At 41.0% G+C, this 18,891-nt stretch overlaps 1 protein-coding gene across 1 annotated transcript in view; it reads right to left on the bottom strand.

Moving 5' to 3' along the window:
- The window catches only part of MYO5A (myosin VA), a 146,719-nt gene that overhangs the window by 73,914 nt on the left and 53,914 nt on the right, over positions 1 to 18,891 (bottom strand). The window contains exons 10-16 of the mRNA XM_014537833.1: positions 16,201 to 16,466; positions 15,526 to 15,607; positions 10,137 to 10,277; positions 8,011 to 8,136; positions 6,689 to 6,772; positions 2,920 to 3,081; positions 1,658 to 1,755 (exon numbers count right to left, since the gene is read on the bottom strand). Coding sequence (XP_014393319.1) covers positions 1,658 to 1,755; positions 2,920 to 3,081; positions 6,689 to 6,772; positions 8,011 to 8,136; positions 10,137 to 10,277; positions 15,526 to 15,607; positions 16,201 to 16,466 — 959 coding nt within the window. The remainder of the gene's footprint in view (positions 1 to 1,657; positions 1,756 to 2,919; positions 3,082 to 6,688; positions 6,773 to 8,010; positions 8,137 to 10,136; positions 10,278 to 15,525; positions 15,608 to 16,200; positions 16,467 to 18,891) is intronic.

Raw genomic sequence — 18,891 nt, 5'->3', positions numbered from 1 at the left:
TATTGTGGGGAGCCGCTACAGTGTTTTGGACAGGTTCAAGCCTTGGACTGATGAGAGGGCACAGTCCTCTCATTGCCATGTGCAAGTCCCAGCTTGGAGGGCAGGGCCCTCCCAGCACAATTATAGCCAACAGCTGTAGTTGTAAGCTTGAACCTATGGTCCGAACACGTGGCCCCACGTGCCTGAGTGATGTGGGCTTGATAGAGTTCAGGTGCATGTAGTTGAGTAGAATTGAAACCCAGGAGAATGTTTGTAAACATCTTGGTCACGCCCTTACTTTGCCTCGTAGCATCTGCTATAAAATAAAGGCATGGCTGTGGGCGTGGTCGCTGTCTCTCAGAGAAGCAGTGTCCCACCGAGACCCGGCTTTCATTCTCTTGTCTGTCTTTTCTAAGCCTTTCAGCTGCCCTACTCAGGTTCACCCCGTGCTGGCGCGGCACACTTTAGAACAGTGATGGTGAACCTATGACACGCGTGTCAGAGGTGACACTCGAACTCATTTTTTTGCTTGATTTTTCTTTGTTAAATGGCATTTAAATATATAAAATAAATATCAAAAATATAAATCTTTGCTTTACTATGGTTGCAAATATCAAAAAAATTTCTATATGTGACATGGCACCAGAGTTAAGTTACGGTTTTTCAAAATGCAGACATGCCGAGCTCAAAAGGTTCGCCATCACTGCTTTAGAAAGATCTGCCTCCACGCTCCCAGGGCAGGTTCCTGCCTCAAACTCCGCCCTTACAGGAAACAGCTCTGGGAAACAGCTTGCGGGAGGGCGCAGCCTTTGCCAAGACAACCCCTGTAGGACTGACTTCCTTCCACTTGGTCGCAACTGTTTGTATGTGATGAACACCACCCATGGTTTTTATATAAGTAGATAGCCAAGATATGGAAACAACCCAATGAATGGATGAATAAACTGTTGTATATATTCTTCAGCCATAAAAGAAAATGAGCCCGGCTGGCACGGCTCAGGGGTTGAGCACTGACCTATGAACCAGAAAGTCACAGTTTGATTCCTGGTCAGAGCACATGCCTGGGTTGCTGGCTCAATCCCCAGTATGGGGTGTGAAGGAGGCAGCCAATCAATGATTCTCTCTCATTATTGATGTTTCAATCTTTCTCTCTCTCTCCCTTCCTCTGAAATAAATAAAAATATTTTTTTAAAAATAAAGAAAGAAAATGAAATCTTGCCATTTGGGCATGATGCTAAATTAAATTAAGTCAGAAAGACAAATACCATATGATCCCTCTTATATGTGAAATCTAAAAAACATAAAACATGGAGCATTTGAGATCTTGCTTCCTGGTAATTGTCATCATTTTGGCTCAAATAAACTCATAAAAAATTTAAAAAAAATTAAAAACACAAAACAACACACACCAACACAAGCACAAACACACTAAATCCAAGCTATAGATACAGAGAACAGATTGGTGATTGCCAGAAGTAGGGGTTGACAGGTAAGAGAAAAAGGTAAGAAGGAGGGGGGGTGGTGTCAAAATTTAAAAAAAATTATTTTTAAGTTCTATTAACTAGTAGTTTCCCTATATAAGACATGAAGAATTACCCAAGTATTTTTGCCTTCTATTGCTTTGGTAATCCTTATGATATATGGATACTTTTAAATTCAGTAGTTGAGAAATACTTACGTGAATGGGAACTTGAAATCATTAGGCTTAATACAGCGCACATAGTGAGGGGTAGTGGCATTCAGGGTCTCCATTAGCAGGTGAAGGGAATTTCGGAACTGCATGGGAAAGAGCAGAAAGGGGCATCAAGGTTTTGTCAAAGCCAAGGATGATGTAAAACCAGTTAAAATTTTCTAATGACAGTAGTAAAGACTGACCCACCCTCATAAGGGGAGTTATCAAACAAGAATGCTTTATGTTACCATTTCCTTAAATTCTACCATTTATATGCTTACTCTCCTAACTATACATTCACTCTCTCCCATGCCTTTTCCCACATCCCCCTTTTTTATAGGCTGTTTCCTTAGAGCAATTTTAGGTTCACAGTAAAATTGAGAAGATATAGGGATTTCCCACACATCCCTTATCCTCACACATGCAGAGCCTTCCCCATTATTAATATCCCCCAACAGAGTTGTACATCTGTTATAGTTGATGGACATAAACATTGTCATCTCCCAAAGTCCATCGTTTACATTAGAGTTCAGTCTTCCTACTCCCCTTTTAATACACGACGCTGCTGTTTTCTGTTGGGAACGCAAAATTCTGACTAAAAATATAACCTTGCTTTATGAAGATTAAGACCATTTAATCATGTAGAATGGGAGTTTAGCTGTAAGATACTGAAAAATATAACAGATGACAAGAGTATAGGCAATGAATGGGAGAATGGGAGAGTACAGCCAGGTGGGATTACCATTAGGGACATGGGATCAGGATGGAGGCAGTAGACCTGTGTCTGGCCCTGTTTCCTGTCTGCACCAGGCACAGGGTCACACACACAGGAAAACAAGCTGGCCAGTGCTTAGCCGTCTGTCCAAAGCCTGGGCCACTGTTCAGGCACTAAGCATGCATGTTACATTTTCCACTCCCCACGGAGGATAAGACATCAAAAACAAGGAGAGGGCACTGTTCCAGTTGAAGGAGCTGATGTTCTGTACAAATCCAGAGAGGAAGCAACCAGAGAACAAAACAAAGGCAACAGTGGTCGATAAGGAAGAAGAATTAAGACGCAAAAAACAATATTTGGAAAAGGCTTAATCAGAGTCACAGGTCTAAAGCTGGGTGGAGGGCAGGAGTGGATGGTGTTACACATTCTCACAGTGAAAGCTCCAGCCTCTCCTCACCTGAGGATCCCACCTGGGAGGCTGAGGAAGGAAGACCTGAGGCTTCAGCAGAGCCAAAGAGGAAAGAACACCACAGCAGTGGTTTCCTGAACTCACCTGGTGCCCCACCGTTTTCTTGTGCTCTTTGGCTGTCTGGCCTGGTCGACCTTTGGTGGGCTTTGCAGGAATGCGGGTGAGGGGTGTGCGCCCTGAAGAGGTGGCTGAGGTTGGACTGATGGCCTTCTCATCATCTTGAAATAATTCTGGTAGCATCTTAAACTGAGTCAGAGAGCGTGAAAGAAAATTACACTCTAAACTCAAACTCAAAAAAAAACCAAAAAAAAAACCTCAAACTTAAATGTAAACCTTTACAGAAACATGAAGATTTGCAATCCATAGTGATTCCCTTCCTTAAGCCAACTCTTTCAGAGTCACACTCCAGAAGTAATCAGTATCTGTGTTGGGAGCCAAGAGAGTGAGAGGAAGGTGACATTTATGGTCTAAAAATATAGGTGGAAAAATGCAACAATTCTACAACCATGTTTGGGGGAAACAAAATAAAAACTACTCCACTAAGACTTGAAATCCTAATTGGCCACTCTAAATATATTACTGAGTTTGAATTATAATTATTTTATGAGAAAAATACTAATTGAAAGTCCTATCTTATTATCTTAGTTCCACGAAATGCTTTATCAGCATGCTTCATTTATCTACCCACTAATTCAAATGGTGAGCACCAGCTAAAAAATATCACAGAAAATCTCAGCAGGAAGAATGTCATGAACTAGTTCTACAGTATTATAGTATTAAAAATAATTATGAATCAATACAATTTTTTAGAAAATAAGTTGGATTATGGGGGGTAGATAGGGCAAGTAAAAAACCCTGTCCTTATCCTATAACTTTTATATTTGTTTTCAAAGGATTTATAACTTGATTGTTAACTCCTGTAATCAATTTTGTGTTCTATCAGGTTAGCAATATGAAAGACTATCAAGCCCTGGCTAGTGTGGCTCAGTTAGTTGGAGCATTATCCCGAACACCAAAAGGTGGCCAGTTTGATTCCTGGTCAGGACACACACCCAGGTTGTGCCTCAAGTTTCTTTCTCACATTGATGTTTCTCTCTCTCTCTTCCTCTCCTTTCCACTCTCTATAAAATCAATAAAAGCATTTTTTTTTAAAAAAGATTTTCAAAAGGTTTGGCATTTTGTAATTGGGTGGATGGTATAAGGCAATATGATAGGGAGAAATTTTATGGAACAAAAGAGACTTCAATGGAAAAAATATCGTAGGGTGAGGATGACAAAAATAAAATAAAGAGAGATAGATACACAGATATATAAGTAGGTAGGTATGCCTGGACATTCCATCTTGTTTCTTTGATCTGTCTAGGAAATAGTGTTAAAGAAAACAAAATAATCCAAGTAGCAGCTTCAAGAAAATGTGGGAAATCATTTCTGTAATAACAACATTATTCACTAAGAGCTTTTTATGAATGAAACACTACTCTAAGGGCTTAATGAAACCTATTTAATCCTCATAAGAACCCCTTAGATACTATTATGATTCTATTTCATAGATGAGAGATCTAAGGCATAAACTTAGTGCTTCCCCTCATCAATAAGCAACATGGAAAGTAGGGGTTACAACTCTTTTTAATGGTATTTGGTAGAGTTGCAATTTAGTAGTATTTGGTCAGGGTGCAATTCATTTATGTGCTCTCTGATATTAGATGTGGCAACATAATCTATGTTTTATCACCGTAAAGAAATCTTAAGACACTTTTTGTTAAGTTTATAAGACCTTAGTTCTTTTTCAAGTTGAAAATTTGGCTAGAGGCTGCAAAATTAAAGGAAAAAGAAGACAAAACACATACACATACAAACTCAACCTCACACTGTATTACCACAAAATAATTCTATTTAAAACATAAAACACAAATATTACCCTTTTAAAATATGTCCAAGAGAACAAATAAACACTATGTTATACTTGCTTCCTATCAGGTGCACAGACATTAACATATAAAGTCCATCCATTTAGGTTGCGTCTCTGAGTGGATGGGTTTCGGACTGGGAGCAGGGGAGGCCTTTAAGATTCTATGTAAATCACACACTGTCTCCATTCCAATAGCAACAATGCTGTATAGACTGGTAGTCACTCCAAATGATTCCTCAGAATGTATACCACCTTCTGATAATTAGCCAATTAGAAAAGTTAAGCCAGAATAAAGATACAATTGATATGGGTACCTGGGGGATGAGAACCTGTGAATATTCTATTTAAGCTAATTACTTAGGCAGAGTAGTGATGCTAGAATGTCATGATTTTCATCATTATTCATAAATCAAAATGATTTATAATCTTTAACTGAATAATACTCAGGCATTGGCCTGTGAGAGAATTTTCTCTTCTACGCCAGTCTCATAAGCTATCAAGCATTAATGCCCAGTGCCTATGAGGATAAGTGAAAAACTGACTTTCTCAGAAGACACTAGACTCATTATTTCCTGAGGCATAACACTGGAATCTGGTCTTTATATGTTCTTTCTATTATCAAAAGAATTGAAAGCAAACATTTTATTCTAAAAACAAGAGTCAAAATGTTCATATAGTATTACATTGAAGTTAAAAGGATTGTCTTAGAATAAACCAGAAAAACTGGCAGTTTTAGAATAAACTAAAAAAAAAAAAAAGTGCCAGTCAGTAATCTAGAAGAATTTGATGAATATACTTAGTTTTTTTGTGTTGGTTTGTTTTTAAAAATATGGAACGCTTCACGTATTTGCGTGTCATCCTTGCGCAAGGGCCATGCTAATCTTCTCTGTATCGTTCCAATTTTAGTATATGTGCTGCCTAAGCGATCACTATACTTAGTATTTTATTGAATAATTGAATATTAATTTTGCTAAACTGAGTAGCTGGCTTCCTGGTTTGTTCCATATAGAATGAAAGTGAGCTGTCCTTCCCTTTCCATCTTTTCCTGACAAAAGTCAAAGGAATGAGACTGAGCCCTAGCTGGTTTGGCTCAGAAGATATAGCGTCGGCCTATGGACTGAAGGATCCCAGGCTTGCCTCGGTTGTGGGCTTGATCCCCAGTAGGGGGCGTGCAGGAAGCAACCAATCAATGATTCTCTCTCATCATTGATGTTTCTATCTCTCTCTCTCCCTCTCCCTTTTTCTCTGAAATCAATAAAAAATATATTAAAAAAAAAAAAAGGAAGGAGACTGGGGTCAATCTAGTGTAACCATCATAGTTCCTTGCCCTCTGGAATATTCTTTTCCCACTAGAAAGCAGTGTTTCTAGAGTCTATACTAAAGAAATATAATTTTGAAATGCTTTGGACCACACCTGAAACTGCACTCAATGATTCAGAGATTAATCTCCGTCTGAACAGAGTATGTAAGGCCATGTTTCAAGTGCATTCCTTTAAAATGACACGGCAAAAATACTGGTTTTCTCTCACAGTCTCTCACAGAGGCACAAGAAAAGCCTGGAACTGCTGTGCAGGCAAAAATGTCCCATAAAACTGAAAGACAACACTGCACAGTGGTTAAGACACAGACTCTGAGCCAGACAGCCTAGGCTTTAATTTGGCTTGAAAACTCATTAGCTCTGAAGTCCCTGTGCCTCAGATCCCTCATCTGTAAAATCAGCAGGGTAATGAGAATGTCACCTCATTATGAGGATGAGATGAGCTAACATTTGTATGGCATTTAAATCAGGACCTAACACACAGTAAGCGTTGTACATCTGATAAGCAAAAAACTAACAATAAAGCTGACTTTGTTAGAGAAATCATTATTATTGTTTAAAAGATAATGCTTAATTAACATTTTGTTGAATATATCCTGATTGAAGAAAACCATGTACATGGTTACCTTGCTTGATTTAAGAACTTTAATTTGTTCTTCATAAACAGTGTCTTTATTCTTTTCCAGAAAGCCTTCACACTGGTATTCCACCTGAAAACACAGAAAAATCTCAACTTATACAACTTTTGAATAGAAATCATAATCATCAACAACAAAATATTTATTAAGCTCAGGCTATATGACTGGGGTTTTATGCTAAGAAATTATAAACTTGATAAGAAGTATGTTAACCCTAGAGTAAAACAAATACTGTTTTTCTTAGGGAACAGTGGTAGTGCTGAATAACTGTGGTCTAAACAATCCTCCCATCATGGCTAAGCAGACTCATTTGAAGTTCATTCTCCTCTCCCATGTTGGCAACTCCTTCAACGCTGACCCAGTATATCTCCTCCTAACCTAGTTCACCATCCAGCAGGGTTAAGTCTCCTCTTGGGAGAGAAGATCATAAGGAACAAATAGCTGTCTGATAGAAAGAAAGTAGAAGAGCTGATGATGGGTGGAAGTGGAGGCTGGGGAATACTGTATGATTTGGTAAGTGGAATTACTTGAGAATGGACTATTACTGCTTCCAAAACTCCAATGGCTTTAGCCAACTACTACTGAAGGGGCTCCCAGTTTGTGCACCATAAAGCCCTTAGGTGGTCCTAAAGTCATTCCAAGGTTTCCAGCCAGAATTAAGAAGGACTCAGAAGGCCCCTAAATCCTGAAAGAGACCCTGAGAAGCTTACTCCAGAGCCTACCCTATAACCTCCTTGGAACATAAATTAATCTTACAGCTCCTGATTTTCTCACTAGACTATAGAACTTGTGGAGCAGCAAGTCTGCCTGTCTTGTTACCAGAGACCCAGTGAATCAATATTGGAGGGTGACACAAGCTCACAATTTCCATTCTGAAACCCTTGGGGTCAGCTATACTTAAGAACTCAGAATTTTCCAGCAAAGTCCGAGGCAGCAGTGATCAAATACATTATCATTTCTACCGTGCAATATGTAAATATCCAGCTTAAATAGGATAAGTAAAAACTACAAATAACCTCATGTTAGTTCAGGTCAGAGATCAGGTTTAGCCACTAAATAAATTATGAAAAGACTTTTGATTTTCAGAGTTTCTTGAATTTCAGAGGATTGTAGACCCATATTTACTTCATAATTCCATTTAGGTTAAAGGAAAAGAAAAACAACAAGCCAACAATGAGGATTACTTTTCCTATAAGGCCCTGAAGAATGCAAACTTCAGCCAAAAAAAAAAATGACAACTCTTGAATACTCATTTTTTCCTCTTTGAACTTAAGTATTCAAAAAGAAAAAAGATAATAAAGCTTCCTTACTTTGTCAGCAAAATGTTGGATGATGAAAGCTTTGTTTGACAGACGGGGCTTTTCAAAGAGTGCACATTTGTTCAAATGTGTGTTGTACAATTTCTGGGCCCAAGTGTCATCTGTACCTTTAGGCATCTACATTAAATGAAAGAAAAACGGAAAGAAAAAACACAAGTGAATATTGTTATGAGACTTTTCTAATGCATTAAGAGACCATTCTTTGGCTTCACCTACCAATTTTTATATTCAAACTAGAGGCCTGGTGCACGAAATTTGTGCACTGGGGGGGGGGGGGGTCCCTCAGCCCAGCTGGCACCCTCTCCAATCTTGGATCCCTCTCACAATCCGGGAATGCTGGCTCCCAACCGCTCACCTGCCTGCCTGATTGCCCCTAACTGCTTTGGCCTGCCAGCCTGATCACCCCCTAACCGCTCCCCTGCCAGCCTGATTGACACCTAACCGCTCCCCTGCCAGTCGGATTGCCCCCAACTGCCCTCCCCTGCTGGCCTGGTCGCCCCTAACTGCCCTCTCCTGCAGGCCTGCCCCCCCCCCAACTGCCCTCCCTCCACTGCCGGCCTGGTTGCCCCTAACTGCCCTCTCCTGCAGGCCTGGCCCCCCCCTCAACTGCCCTCGCTCCCCTGCTGGTCTGGTCGCCCCTAACTGCCCTCCCCTGCTAGCCATCTTTGTGGAGGCCATCTTGTGACAACATGGGGGTGGCCATCTTGTGGCGACATGGGCACGGCCATCTTGTGATCACATGGGGGCAGCCATCTTGTGCGAGGGCATGATGGTCAATTTGCATATTACCTCTTTGTTATATAGGATTAGGAATTTATTTCTTCCACATTTCTCTCTTAGAGGCCAAAAACCAATTATTAATGGAGAACAAAGACTGAGACGTCCCCATGGGCAGCTCAATCTGCCTTTAGATGGAGTCATCAAATAATATTTTCTCTTAAAACAATAAAAGCCTCACTAATAAAAGATGAAATATCATGACTATCAAGTATTTTCTAAAAATATGTTAAATAAAGATATCATGTGCATATAGTGAAATATTCATATAATTCAGAGAGGTATGAAATGGAGGGTAGTCTCCTCTCACCACTTCCATTGACTTCTTTATCTTTCTGTCTCTAAACACATATACATAAATAGGCTCATTCTCTAAATTCACTGCATCTTTCTCTCTTTAATAATAGCATTCTTATATTTATGATCACTATGTTTTTACTGATTTTTGTAACAATTATTTATTTTACATATATATCTTAGATACTTTTGCAAGTATATTTGTAGGGTAAACTCCCATCAGTTCCACTGCTAAGTCAAAATATATATGTATTTACAATTTTGATGAATATTGTCAAATTCCTTTAAAATATGTTGTACTAATTCATGCCCTTCATCAAGAATATATACGCAATAAATATTCATTTGGTAGTATCAAATGAAAGGTATTACTAAATTTAAAATCTTCTGATAGGTAAAACAGTAACTTGTTTTTGTTTTGACTCACATTTTATTTAATTTTGAGCAAGGCAAGGACCTTGTCACTATATGCATTCTGAATGCTGTAGAAAATCTGGATGCTTATAAACTAAATATATTAAGAGAACAAATAGGTATTTGTCTAAGATCCCTCAGTTAGCAATAGAGCTGAGAACCTCATATTTTTCTAACATGCTACATCTTCAAATTTAAAGCTAAAACTCCCTCCCTAACATACATATCAGTAATAAAGAACTAGTCAAATTTTAAATTATGAATATTTAGAACAATTGTTCAAAATATCTTTTGTAATTTATTGCATTTCTTTAAATATATAATACCAATGAACAAAAAGTACCAAATATAAGCATATTGATTAACAGAAGCGGCTAAAATTGGTAGTAGTTGTATCAAATGTTAATTTTTCACACAATTTAGAATCAAGTGAAAAGAGAAGGGAATTCTCCTAGTTTCATTTGTATTTAAAGGCCTTTGGTTCTGGTGACCCTTCAGAATGCAAGTTAGAGTGATCTCTAACTCATGGCAACTCATGGAATACTATGAATCTCTGCTTAAACCCACTTATTTTCTGACCTTGTGATATCTATTTGGATACACTAAGTACATCAGGGAATCATACTTACTTTGCATTCCTCATCCAGCAAATCTAGAATGCCCAGTTTAGATTCTATAAGATTAATGCAAGGCTGATTATCATAAAAATCTATGAGAGTCCATGGAATTTGTTCCTTCATATATTCCTCTTGTTCTAATTTGAAGACATGCTAAAATGAAAAAGAAAAAAGTGGCATTACTGCATTATTTTCATAAGTAATGTTAGTCAAGAAATAATCCTATATAATAAAAGGCTAATATGCAAATAGACCGAACGGCGGAACAACCGGAACAACTGAACAACCGAGCAGTGAGAGATGGCAAGGGGAGTGTGCGGAACATGGTGGGCATTGGCCGTGGCAGGATGGTGAAGCTGGTGAGTGGGGGCGCCAGACCAAGGCCGGGCGCCGGGCGCTGTCATTGGGGCGATCCTCAGGTGGTTACTGAAAATTCTTTGCTCCTGCATGTTGTGGTCCTGCCCGGCACTTGCAACTGCTGCCGGCGCCAGCCTCACTTGCACCCGCTGCCAGCGCCAGAGCCGCCGCTCACACCACTGCCGGCACCCCGCGCTGGCCTGGATCGCTCGGTGCCATCAGCGGGTGTGAGCAGGGGCTGCCAGCCCCAATCGCCCCTCAGGGCTTCTCCACCTCCCCCTGAAGGGAGATCAGGGCTGGCAACCACCTCTCACACCCACTGCCAGTGCCAGCCCTGCTCTCACCTGCAGCTGGTGCTGGAGCTGCTGCTCGCACCCACTGCCAGTGCCCGGCGCCGGTCCCGATCGCTTAGCGCCATCAGCAGGTGCAAGCGGCCGGCCCCAATTACTTAGTACCTTCAGCAGGTGCAAAAAGGGCCGGCACCACTGTCAGCACGTGGGAGTGGTGGCAGCAGGAGTAGGGCTGCCAGCAGACAGGTGACCAGGGGCCGCAGCGGGAGGAGCCGGGCTGGGGAGCGGCGGATGGGCCAAGACCCATCCATGTGCCTACCACAGTTCCTTTCAAGGTACACGAATTCATGCACTGGGCCCCTAGTGTTTATATAAAATACTCTAAGATGCTAACATAATTTGAGATAGTCCATGGCTTCCAGCAACAACAATCTCTGAGAGAAACATGATTTCTACAAAGAGAACAATCAAATAAAGCAAATAAAAACCACAGACAGTAAACAACTCTATAGGGTTCTTGATGAACAAGTAAATCTAGGTATCCGAATGTTTTAAGTAGCTGATAAATGTAGCAGTTTTCAATTTTTGATATGTATTCATCCAAACTATATACTTTTTGGCCTCTTAAGTTATTGCATAGTGCTGTTAAAACATGGGCACAGTCTGCCTTAGCTGGCCTTGAGCAACTCTGCAGAGTGGATATCCTCCAGACTACTGAATCATGCTGGGAGATGCTTACAGCATAACACAGACATTCTCTTAAAGGACTGTGGTATTGAAGTCCATGTGTCTCGGAGTTAGATAACAATGAACTTTTGTGTCTGCCTTGATTATTGTCCACAGTCAGAAAACCCACTGCTCACTTTCCTGGATTCTACATCCAAATCTGCTGGAGCCACTATCACCTCATGCTATTTCTGCTAAATGCTTCAGCCACCACCCTCACCATTGCTTCTAATCTCCATTCATTCATTTATGCAAAAATATGCATTGACTGCTACTATGTGCCAGTCACCAAACACCATCAACAAAATAGATGTGGGCTCTGCCTTCCTGGAGTTTGGAGACTAGTGGAAGAAGCTGACAGAAATAAAATAATCACAAGGAATATAATTACAAACTGTAATGTTACAGAGGAAAATAATGTGAGCTATGAGAGCCAGCGTCCTCATCAGGTTTGGATACAGCGCGGTGAGGGAAGGCTTCCGAGGAAAGGCTGTGTGGCTGTGTGATCTGAGCTCCACAGCTGAATGGGAGTTCAATGGGAAGAGCAATCCCATCTCTGCTGCCACCCAGCCAATCAGCCCACCCACAACTTCTAGTCTCTACAGATGCTAATGACCTCCATTTGTTAGTTCTGGAGGTTTCTGCTTTCCTCCACTAGTCTTTCTTATCTCTCTTGGTTTGCAAACACTTCTTGCTACTTTTCTGGTAAAATTAGTCCTCTGTGGCTGTGACCAGGCAACACATATTAGGACCCCAAACCTGTAAAACTTAAGTGTCATCAAGACTTCTGATACATACTCTCTTATAATGCCACTCTTGGCCCATGTCCAGCATTTGTAGTCTAACCAGCTGCAATAAGCTTTAGTAAAAAATAAAAATAAAAAAACACCAAAAAACCCATAAAAATAACCTGTATGAAAATTTATGTCATGCTAATTAGAAAGCAGATTTCTTCTATTTTTTTTTTTTATTAATGAGAAGGCAAACAGGCACCATGTGTCAGCAGGATGCCCTGACTGATGGTAACAATATTTTCTAAAAAATGAGCCCTCCTTTTTAATTCATTAATTTATATGCAGTCTCCACACTGACAAAGAAACATGGCTCAGGCTTTAAAGAGACTTTTTTCTCACACACATATCTATGTCTAAGTTTGGAAAAGTGGGTGGGGCCTCAAAACTTTTGAATGCTCAATTGTCAAAAAGACAATGTGGGCATGGGTTTCAATATGGCAAGAGATCCTGGTCAACATGTAATGCCTCCAAGCAGTAAACATGCTTTTCATGCCCTCTGACATACCCACAGCCTTGCTGAGGGAGCAGGCCTAAGCAGCCAAGTTCTTTACTGTGAGACCTCATGTTCCTAGTCGCAGCTGACTAAGTGTAGGTATTTAAGGGCACTCTTCCACCAGAAACCTCTAATGAAAAAATGAAGTGGGTTATCAGTGGAAGCTGCAGCTTAAAGAAGTCAAGAAAAATGGGAGTTAAGCAAGTTAAGAGAATTGTAGGCACACTCCAAAAACTGCTGGGTTCACAAGAAGTCTGAAGCGAATAAGCAGAAACCTTAAGGTAAAGAAAATACATACAGAATAGAAGGAAAGAATATGCCACCTGATAATAAGAGGGAGCAGAGCAGTTGTGCAGAGAGAACCTAAGATGCAGTATGGGTGTGGTGTGTGTGGATGTGGGAGAGAGAAAGAAAGAGCGAGAGAGAGAGGAAGAGAGAGAATCGATTTGTTGTTCCACTTATTTATGCACATGTTACATTCCAGATTATGAAAAAGTTGGGCTGCGGGGGGGGGGGGGGGGGTGCCTCAGCCCAGCCTGCACCCTCTCCAATCTGAGACCCCTCGGGGGATGTCCGACTGCCGGTTTAGGCACAATTGGGCCTAATCCGGAAGTTGGACATCCCTCTCACAATCCGGGACCGCTCACCTGCTTGCCGGCCTGATTTCCCCTTACCGCTTCTGCCTGACAGCCTGATCACCCCCTAACCACTCTCCTGCCAGTCCGATCAACGCCTAACTGCTCCCCTGCTAGCCCAATCACCCCCAACTGCCCTCCCCGATCGGCCCAGTCGCCCCCAACTGCCCTCCCCTGCCGGCCTGGTGCCCTCCCCTGCTGGCCTGGTGCCCTCCAACTGCCCTCCCCTGCTGGCCTGGTCTTCCCAACTGCCCACCCCTGCTGTCCTGGTTGCCCCTAACTGCCTTCCCCTGCTGGCCTGATCGCCCACAACTGCCCTCCCCTACTGGCCATCTTGTGGCTGTGGGCACCGCCATCTTTAAGGGCATGGCAGTAAATTAGCATATTCCCTCCTTACTGGCTGTGGGCGCTACCATCTTTGAGGGCGGGGCAGTCAATTAGCATATTCCCTCCTTATTGGCTGTGGGTGCTGCCATCTTTGAGGGCAGGGCAGTCAATTAGCATGTTCCCTCCTTATTGGCTGGGGGCACCGCCATCTTTGAGGGCAGGGCAATCAATTAGCATATTCCCTCTTTATTAGATAGGATTCACTGGTTGATTTTTATATGTGCCCTCATCAGGGATGGAACCTGCAACCTTGGGGTATCAGGTCGATGCTCTAACCAAGTGAGCTATCTAGCCAGGGCATACTCTCTTAGATATTTCTTCTGATATTTACCTTGAAAGAATATGCTTATCAGCTATTTTTAATTTATTTATTTGAAACCTTATCTATTGATTTCTTGGTAAGATAGATGAGTCTAAATTCACATATACCACCTCTATTTTTAAATCTTCTAGTTCTTATTCATTTTGTAACTTATAATAGTATCTTGCCCTAGCCAGTTTGGCTCAGTGGCTAGAGCATCAGTCTGCAAATCAAAGGGTTCCAGGTTTGATTCTGGTCAAGGGCATGTACCTTGGTTGCAGGCTCCTGCCCGGCTGGGCCCTGGTCGGGGCTCGTGCAGGAGGCAACCAATCAATGTGTATCTCTCACATCAATATTTCTCTCTGTCTTTCACTCTCTCTTCCACTCTCTCTAAAAATCAATGGAAAAATATCCTCGGGTGAGAATTAAAAAATAATAAAAATATCTTTAAACTTCTATTTTTTTCTTCATCAACCATAGACTATATCACTAGAACTCTCTTCTGTAAGATGAAGATATTTATTAAGGGTTCTTTTCCTGTCCTTCAGCTCTCTTCTCTTTCATATCTTCCAATTCCTATGGGTGACTCATTTTTAATATCCTCTTTCATCAATACTAATAACTACCCCTAATCTTGCACTCAGAACTGTGCCTGGCATGTGGTGAGCACTTTACATACCCCAACTCATTTAATCCATAGAACTATAAGCAGTAGGTACTATTATTTACTCTACTGTACAGATGAGGAGAATAAGGCCAAGAAGGTCCCTTAGCTTGTCCAAAGTCCCCTGGATCAAGGCAGAGTAGGACTGTAACCAAAGCAATTCAGCTCAGGGCATCTGTGCTACCCCTCATTTTTAAGCACCTTCAAATCCCTCAACATCATGATAATGTTCTTAGATATTTGATATTCCTTCTTCACAAGAGACACTCTACTCTCAAAATACACTCATTGCAGTTTGTCTCAGTGAATGTCTCAAACTGTTGAAAATATGTAAAAAATATGTAGAAAAGAGAATATGTTCTGAATTTTTGTTTTGGCATCTTGCAAATACAACAAGTAAGAGTTAAGAATTAAGGTAGTCATAACTCCACATATATTTAGCCTCAGGAAAAGAAACTGAAGGATATCCTTACGCTCAAAGCTTTTTGCTTCTCTCACTCAACTTACTTGTACAAAATTTTCACTATTCTCAAACAACAATCCAAATATGACCTTGAATCCCATCTAGACCATAAATAGTTTTCTAACGTGATATCATTTATTAATCATGAGTTCCTCAGCACTTTAGCTGTTCTAAACACCAGATAATAGTTGTAACTCATAACTTCATTTTAGGAATCAGACTTTAAATGCAGACTAGAAATTCAAGAGAATAATTTATAGCAGATTATTATTTTTAAAAAATAATCCTTACCAGATTGAACTGTTGCTGTAGTTTTTCATTTGCATAATTTATGCAAAACTGTTCAAAACTATTTATCTCAAATGTTTCAAATCTGTAAAACAAAAAGAGAAGAAAAGGTAACAAGTAGTTTGTAAAAAATATTCAAAATGTGCATATTAGAAAGAAATAGGAAATTCCCCAACATTGTGAAACTTTCTTACCATATCAGTGAAGATAAAGGTTTATAAGTCAGTGCATGGGGTATATACTGAGAAGACAGGCGTCAGCCAAGTGGCAGAGAGATTTTTAAAAATATTCTGACATGCAGATGAACTCAGCAGTATAAGTTTTTAAGGGCTAATCCATCCCCAAGTGGGGAACACTTGGTAATATGAAAAAGCCATTGCTCTTGTCAGTGTATAGACTCAGACACACATAGAAGGGAACTGGGAATAGATATCTCAAAGGTTCTTTTAAAAAACTGAAGCAGATAATGAAAAATTAGGCATCAAAAAGCACAAATATAAAGTTAAAGAAGGGTACCCAGAGAAGGAAAACTAGCAAATGAAATTAAGATTTTTAGAAATTCTCTTGTAATTTTTCCTTCTTACCAGTAGGAGACAGAATCAAATACCCATGTAAAGTTACTAGAAAATCTCTAAAAAGAAATGGTCTCTGGCAGGCCACTAAGCATAATATGCCTACCCATAAATGTCCAGCACGCCAATAAAGGAGTGCTGCTTGACAGCAGAATGGAGCGCTTGATTGACATGATCTACGATCCAGTTAAAGAGCTTGGCATAGATGTGCTTGGCCAAAGCATCGCGAGCATTCGTGGCCTGCAGCTTGGAGATGGGCTTGATGTATGTCTCTGTGGCAGTGGCTAGCTTCCGATGGCAGAGCCAGTGACACATCTCCTCATAGTCCACACCCATGAGGTCACAGAAGATGCTGAGAGGTTCATGCTTGGGCTGCCAAAAGAGAATGTGTTATCTCCAGTGACAAGATCAATCAAATAAGAATTGACTGAAAAATACTAACAAAGTGGTAACAATAAAACCCAGCAAATTCTTTGTTATAACAAACACCCAAATCACTGAGAGCTGATCAGTGATGATAATAATCAAAATCATCCATCAAACCAGCATCTAAGCAGCATTTGCAATTTCTTCTAAGGCTCATTTGAAAAATCACCTATCTCTTCAGAGTATTTGTTTGTATCTCTTTTCAGACACATTTATTCAGTCAGTCAATCAGAAAATCAGTCAGCCTGTCAACCAATATTTACTGAGAGCCTATTATATGCCAGTAAAAAAAACAACAGACAGGGTCTTTGTCCTCCTAGAACTTATAGTTCTAGGGGAAATGGATATTCATCAAATAATTGCTCCCCAACATGTAATCCTATATAATAAAGAGCTAATATGCTAATTAGACCAGATGGTGGAACAACCAGTGGGCAGGGGGCGGGGCCGCGTGGCAGCTGGGGCTGCAAGGGCCAAGCCCCTTGCACGAATTTCGTGCATTGGGCCTCTAGTATTACTATAAAGGAGAAGGACACAGCAGTAAGATTGCCGGTGAGATGCATGTATCCTTTTCAGAGAGGCAGGAGACAGCTGCCTTGAGACATGGAGTTCAGATTTGAAAGACGAAAATGTATTAACTCGGTGAAAGGGGGAGGAAAGGGTCTTCCAAGCTGAGGGAATAGCTGATGTAAAAATGCTGCGATGGGAGGGTAACCATCAATATGCAGGACTAAAGTTGAGAGAGGGAGAAGATGTATGTAATGAAGCCAGAGACAGGCAGAGGCTATACCAGCCGTGGGCAAACTACGGCCCGCGGGCCGGATCCGGCCCATTTGAAATGAAAAAAACTAAAAAAAAAAAAAAGACCGTACCCTTTTATGTAATGATGTTTACTTTGAATTTATATTAGTTCACACAAACACTCCATCCATGCTTTTGTTCCGGCCCTCAGGTCCAGTTTAAGAACCCATTGTGGCCCTCGAGTCAAAAAGTTTGCCCACCCCTGGGCTATACCATGGCTGGTCTTTATCCTGATAGCAATGGGAGGCCACTGAAGGGTTTTAAAAAGATAACTTGATAGTTATGTGTGCGACTTCTTACGTTAGAATCTCTTTAATCACTTACATATCTAGGGTATCCTATATAATAAAAGGCTAAAATACAAATTGACCAAATGGTGGAATGACTGGTTGCTATGATGCACACTGACCATCGGGGGCAGATGCTCAATGCAGGAGCTGCCCCTTGGTGGTCAGTGCACTCCCACAGGAGGAGCACTGCTCAGCCAGAAGCTGGGCTCAATGCTGGAGAGCAGAGCAGCAGTGGCAGGAGCCTCTCCTGCCTCCACGGCAATGCTAAGGCTGTCCAACTGCTGGACATCCCCTGAGGGCTCCCGGACTGCGAGAGGGCACAGGCCAGGCTGAGGGACCCCCCCAAGTGCATGACTTTCATGCATCAGGCCTCTAGTAATAAATAAAATCAGAAAATTAGCAATGATACAGCTTTATTATCTAACCTATAGATCTAATTCAATTTTTACTGATGGATCTAATAATTTCTACTATGAAAAAACAAACATACAAAACATTTCTATGGTCCAGGATCCAATCTAGATTCATTCAACAAATTTAGTTATCATGCTTCATTAATCTCTTTTAATTTTTTAAATTTTATTTCTTAATTGATTTTAGAGAGAGGACGAGAGGGAAGGAGGGAGGGAAGGAGGGAGGGGAGGGGGAGAGTGAGAAAGAAAGAGAAAGAGAGAGAAACATCGATTTGTTGTTTCATGTTCTACTTATTTATGCATTCATTGGTTGATTCCTGTATGTACCCTGACCAGAGATCGAACCCGCAACCTTGGTGTACCAGGGTGATGCTGGAACCAACTGAGCTACATGGCCAGGATGCATTAATCTCTTTTAATCTGAACACTTCTTCACTCTTTTTATTTTTTCATTTGTGATCTTGACATTTTTTAAAAGTCTGTCCCTGGATTTGGGTCTGTATGATGTTGCCTCATGATTAGATCTGGGTCATGCATTTTTAGCAGGAATATCAGAGAAGTGATGTTGCAGTCTCCTCAGTGCTCCATATCAGAAGTTATGTGATGATGTTGCTTGGTCCCATTACTGGTCATGTCCATTGTGATCACTTGGTTAAAGGAATGTCCGCTAGGTTTCTCCACTAGAAAGATAACTATTTTTCCCTTTGTAACTAATAAGTATTCTATAGAGAGTGCTATCTTTTGCAGCCTAATACGTTATTTTTACTAAAGGCCCAGCATGCAAAATTGCGCAAGCCCCAGCCCCGCCATGCCAGCGGGACCCCGGACCCGCTGTGCAAAAGTGGTTCGTCACCGCGAGGCCTGCCT

The sequence above is a fragment of the Myotis brandtii genome, unplaced genomic scaffold (assembly GCF_000412655.1).
Source record: "Myotis brandtii unplaced genomic scaffold, ASM41265v1 scaffold182, whole genome shotgun sequence".
In the NCBI taxonomy this organism is placed as follows: Eukaryota; Metazoa; Chordata; class Mammalia; order Chiroptera; family Vespertilionidae; genus Myotis; species Myotis brandtii.
This window is presented reverse-complemented; position numbering and strand designations above follow the sequence as displayed.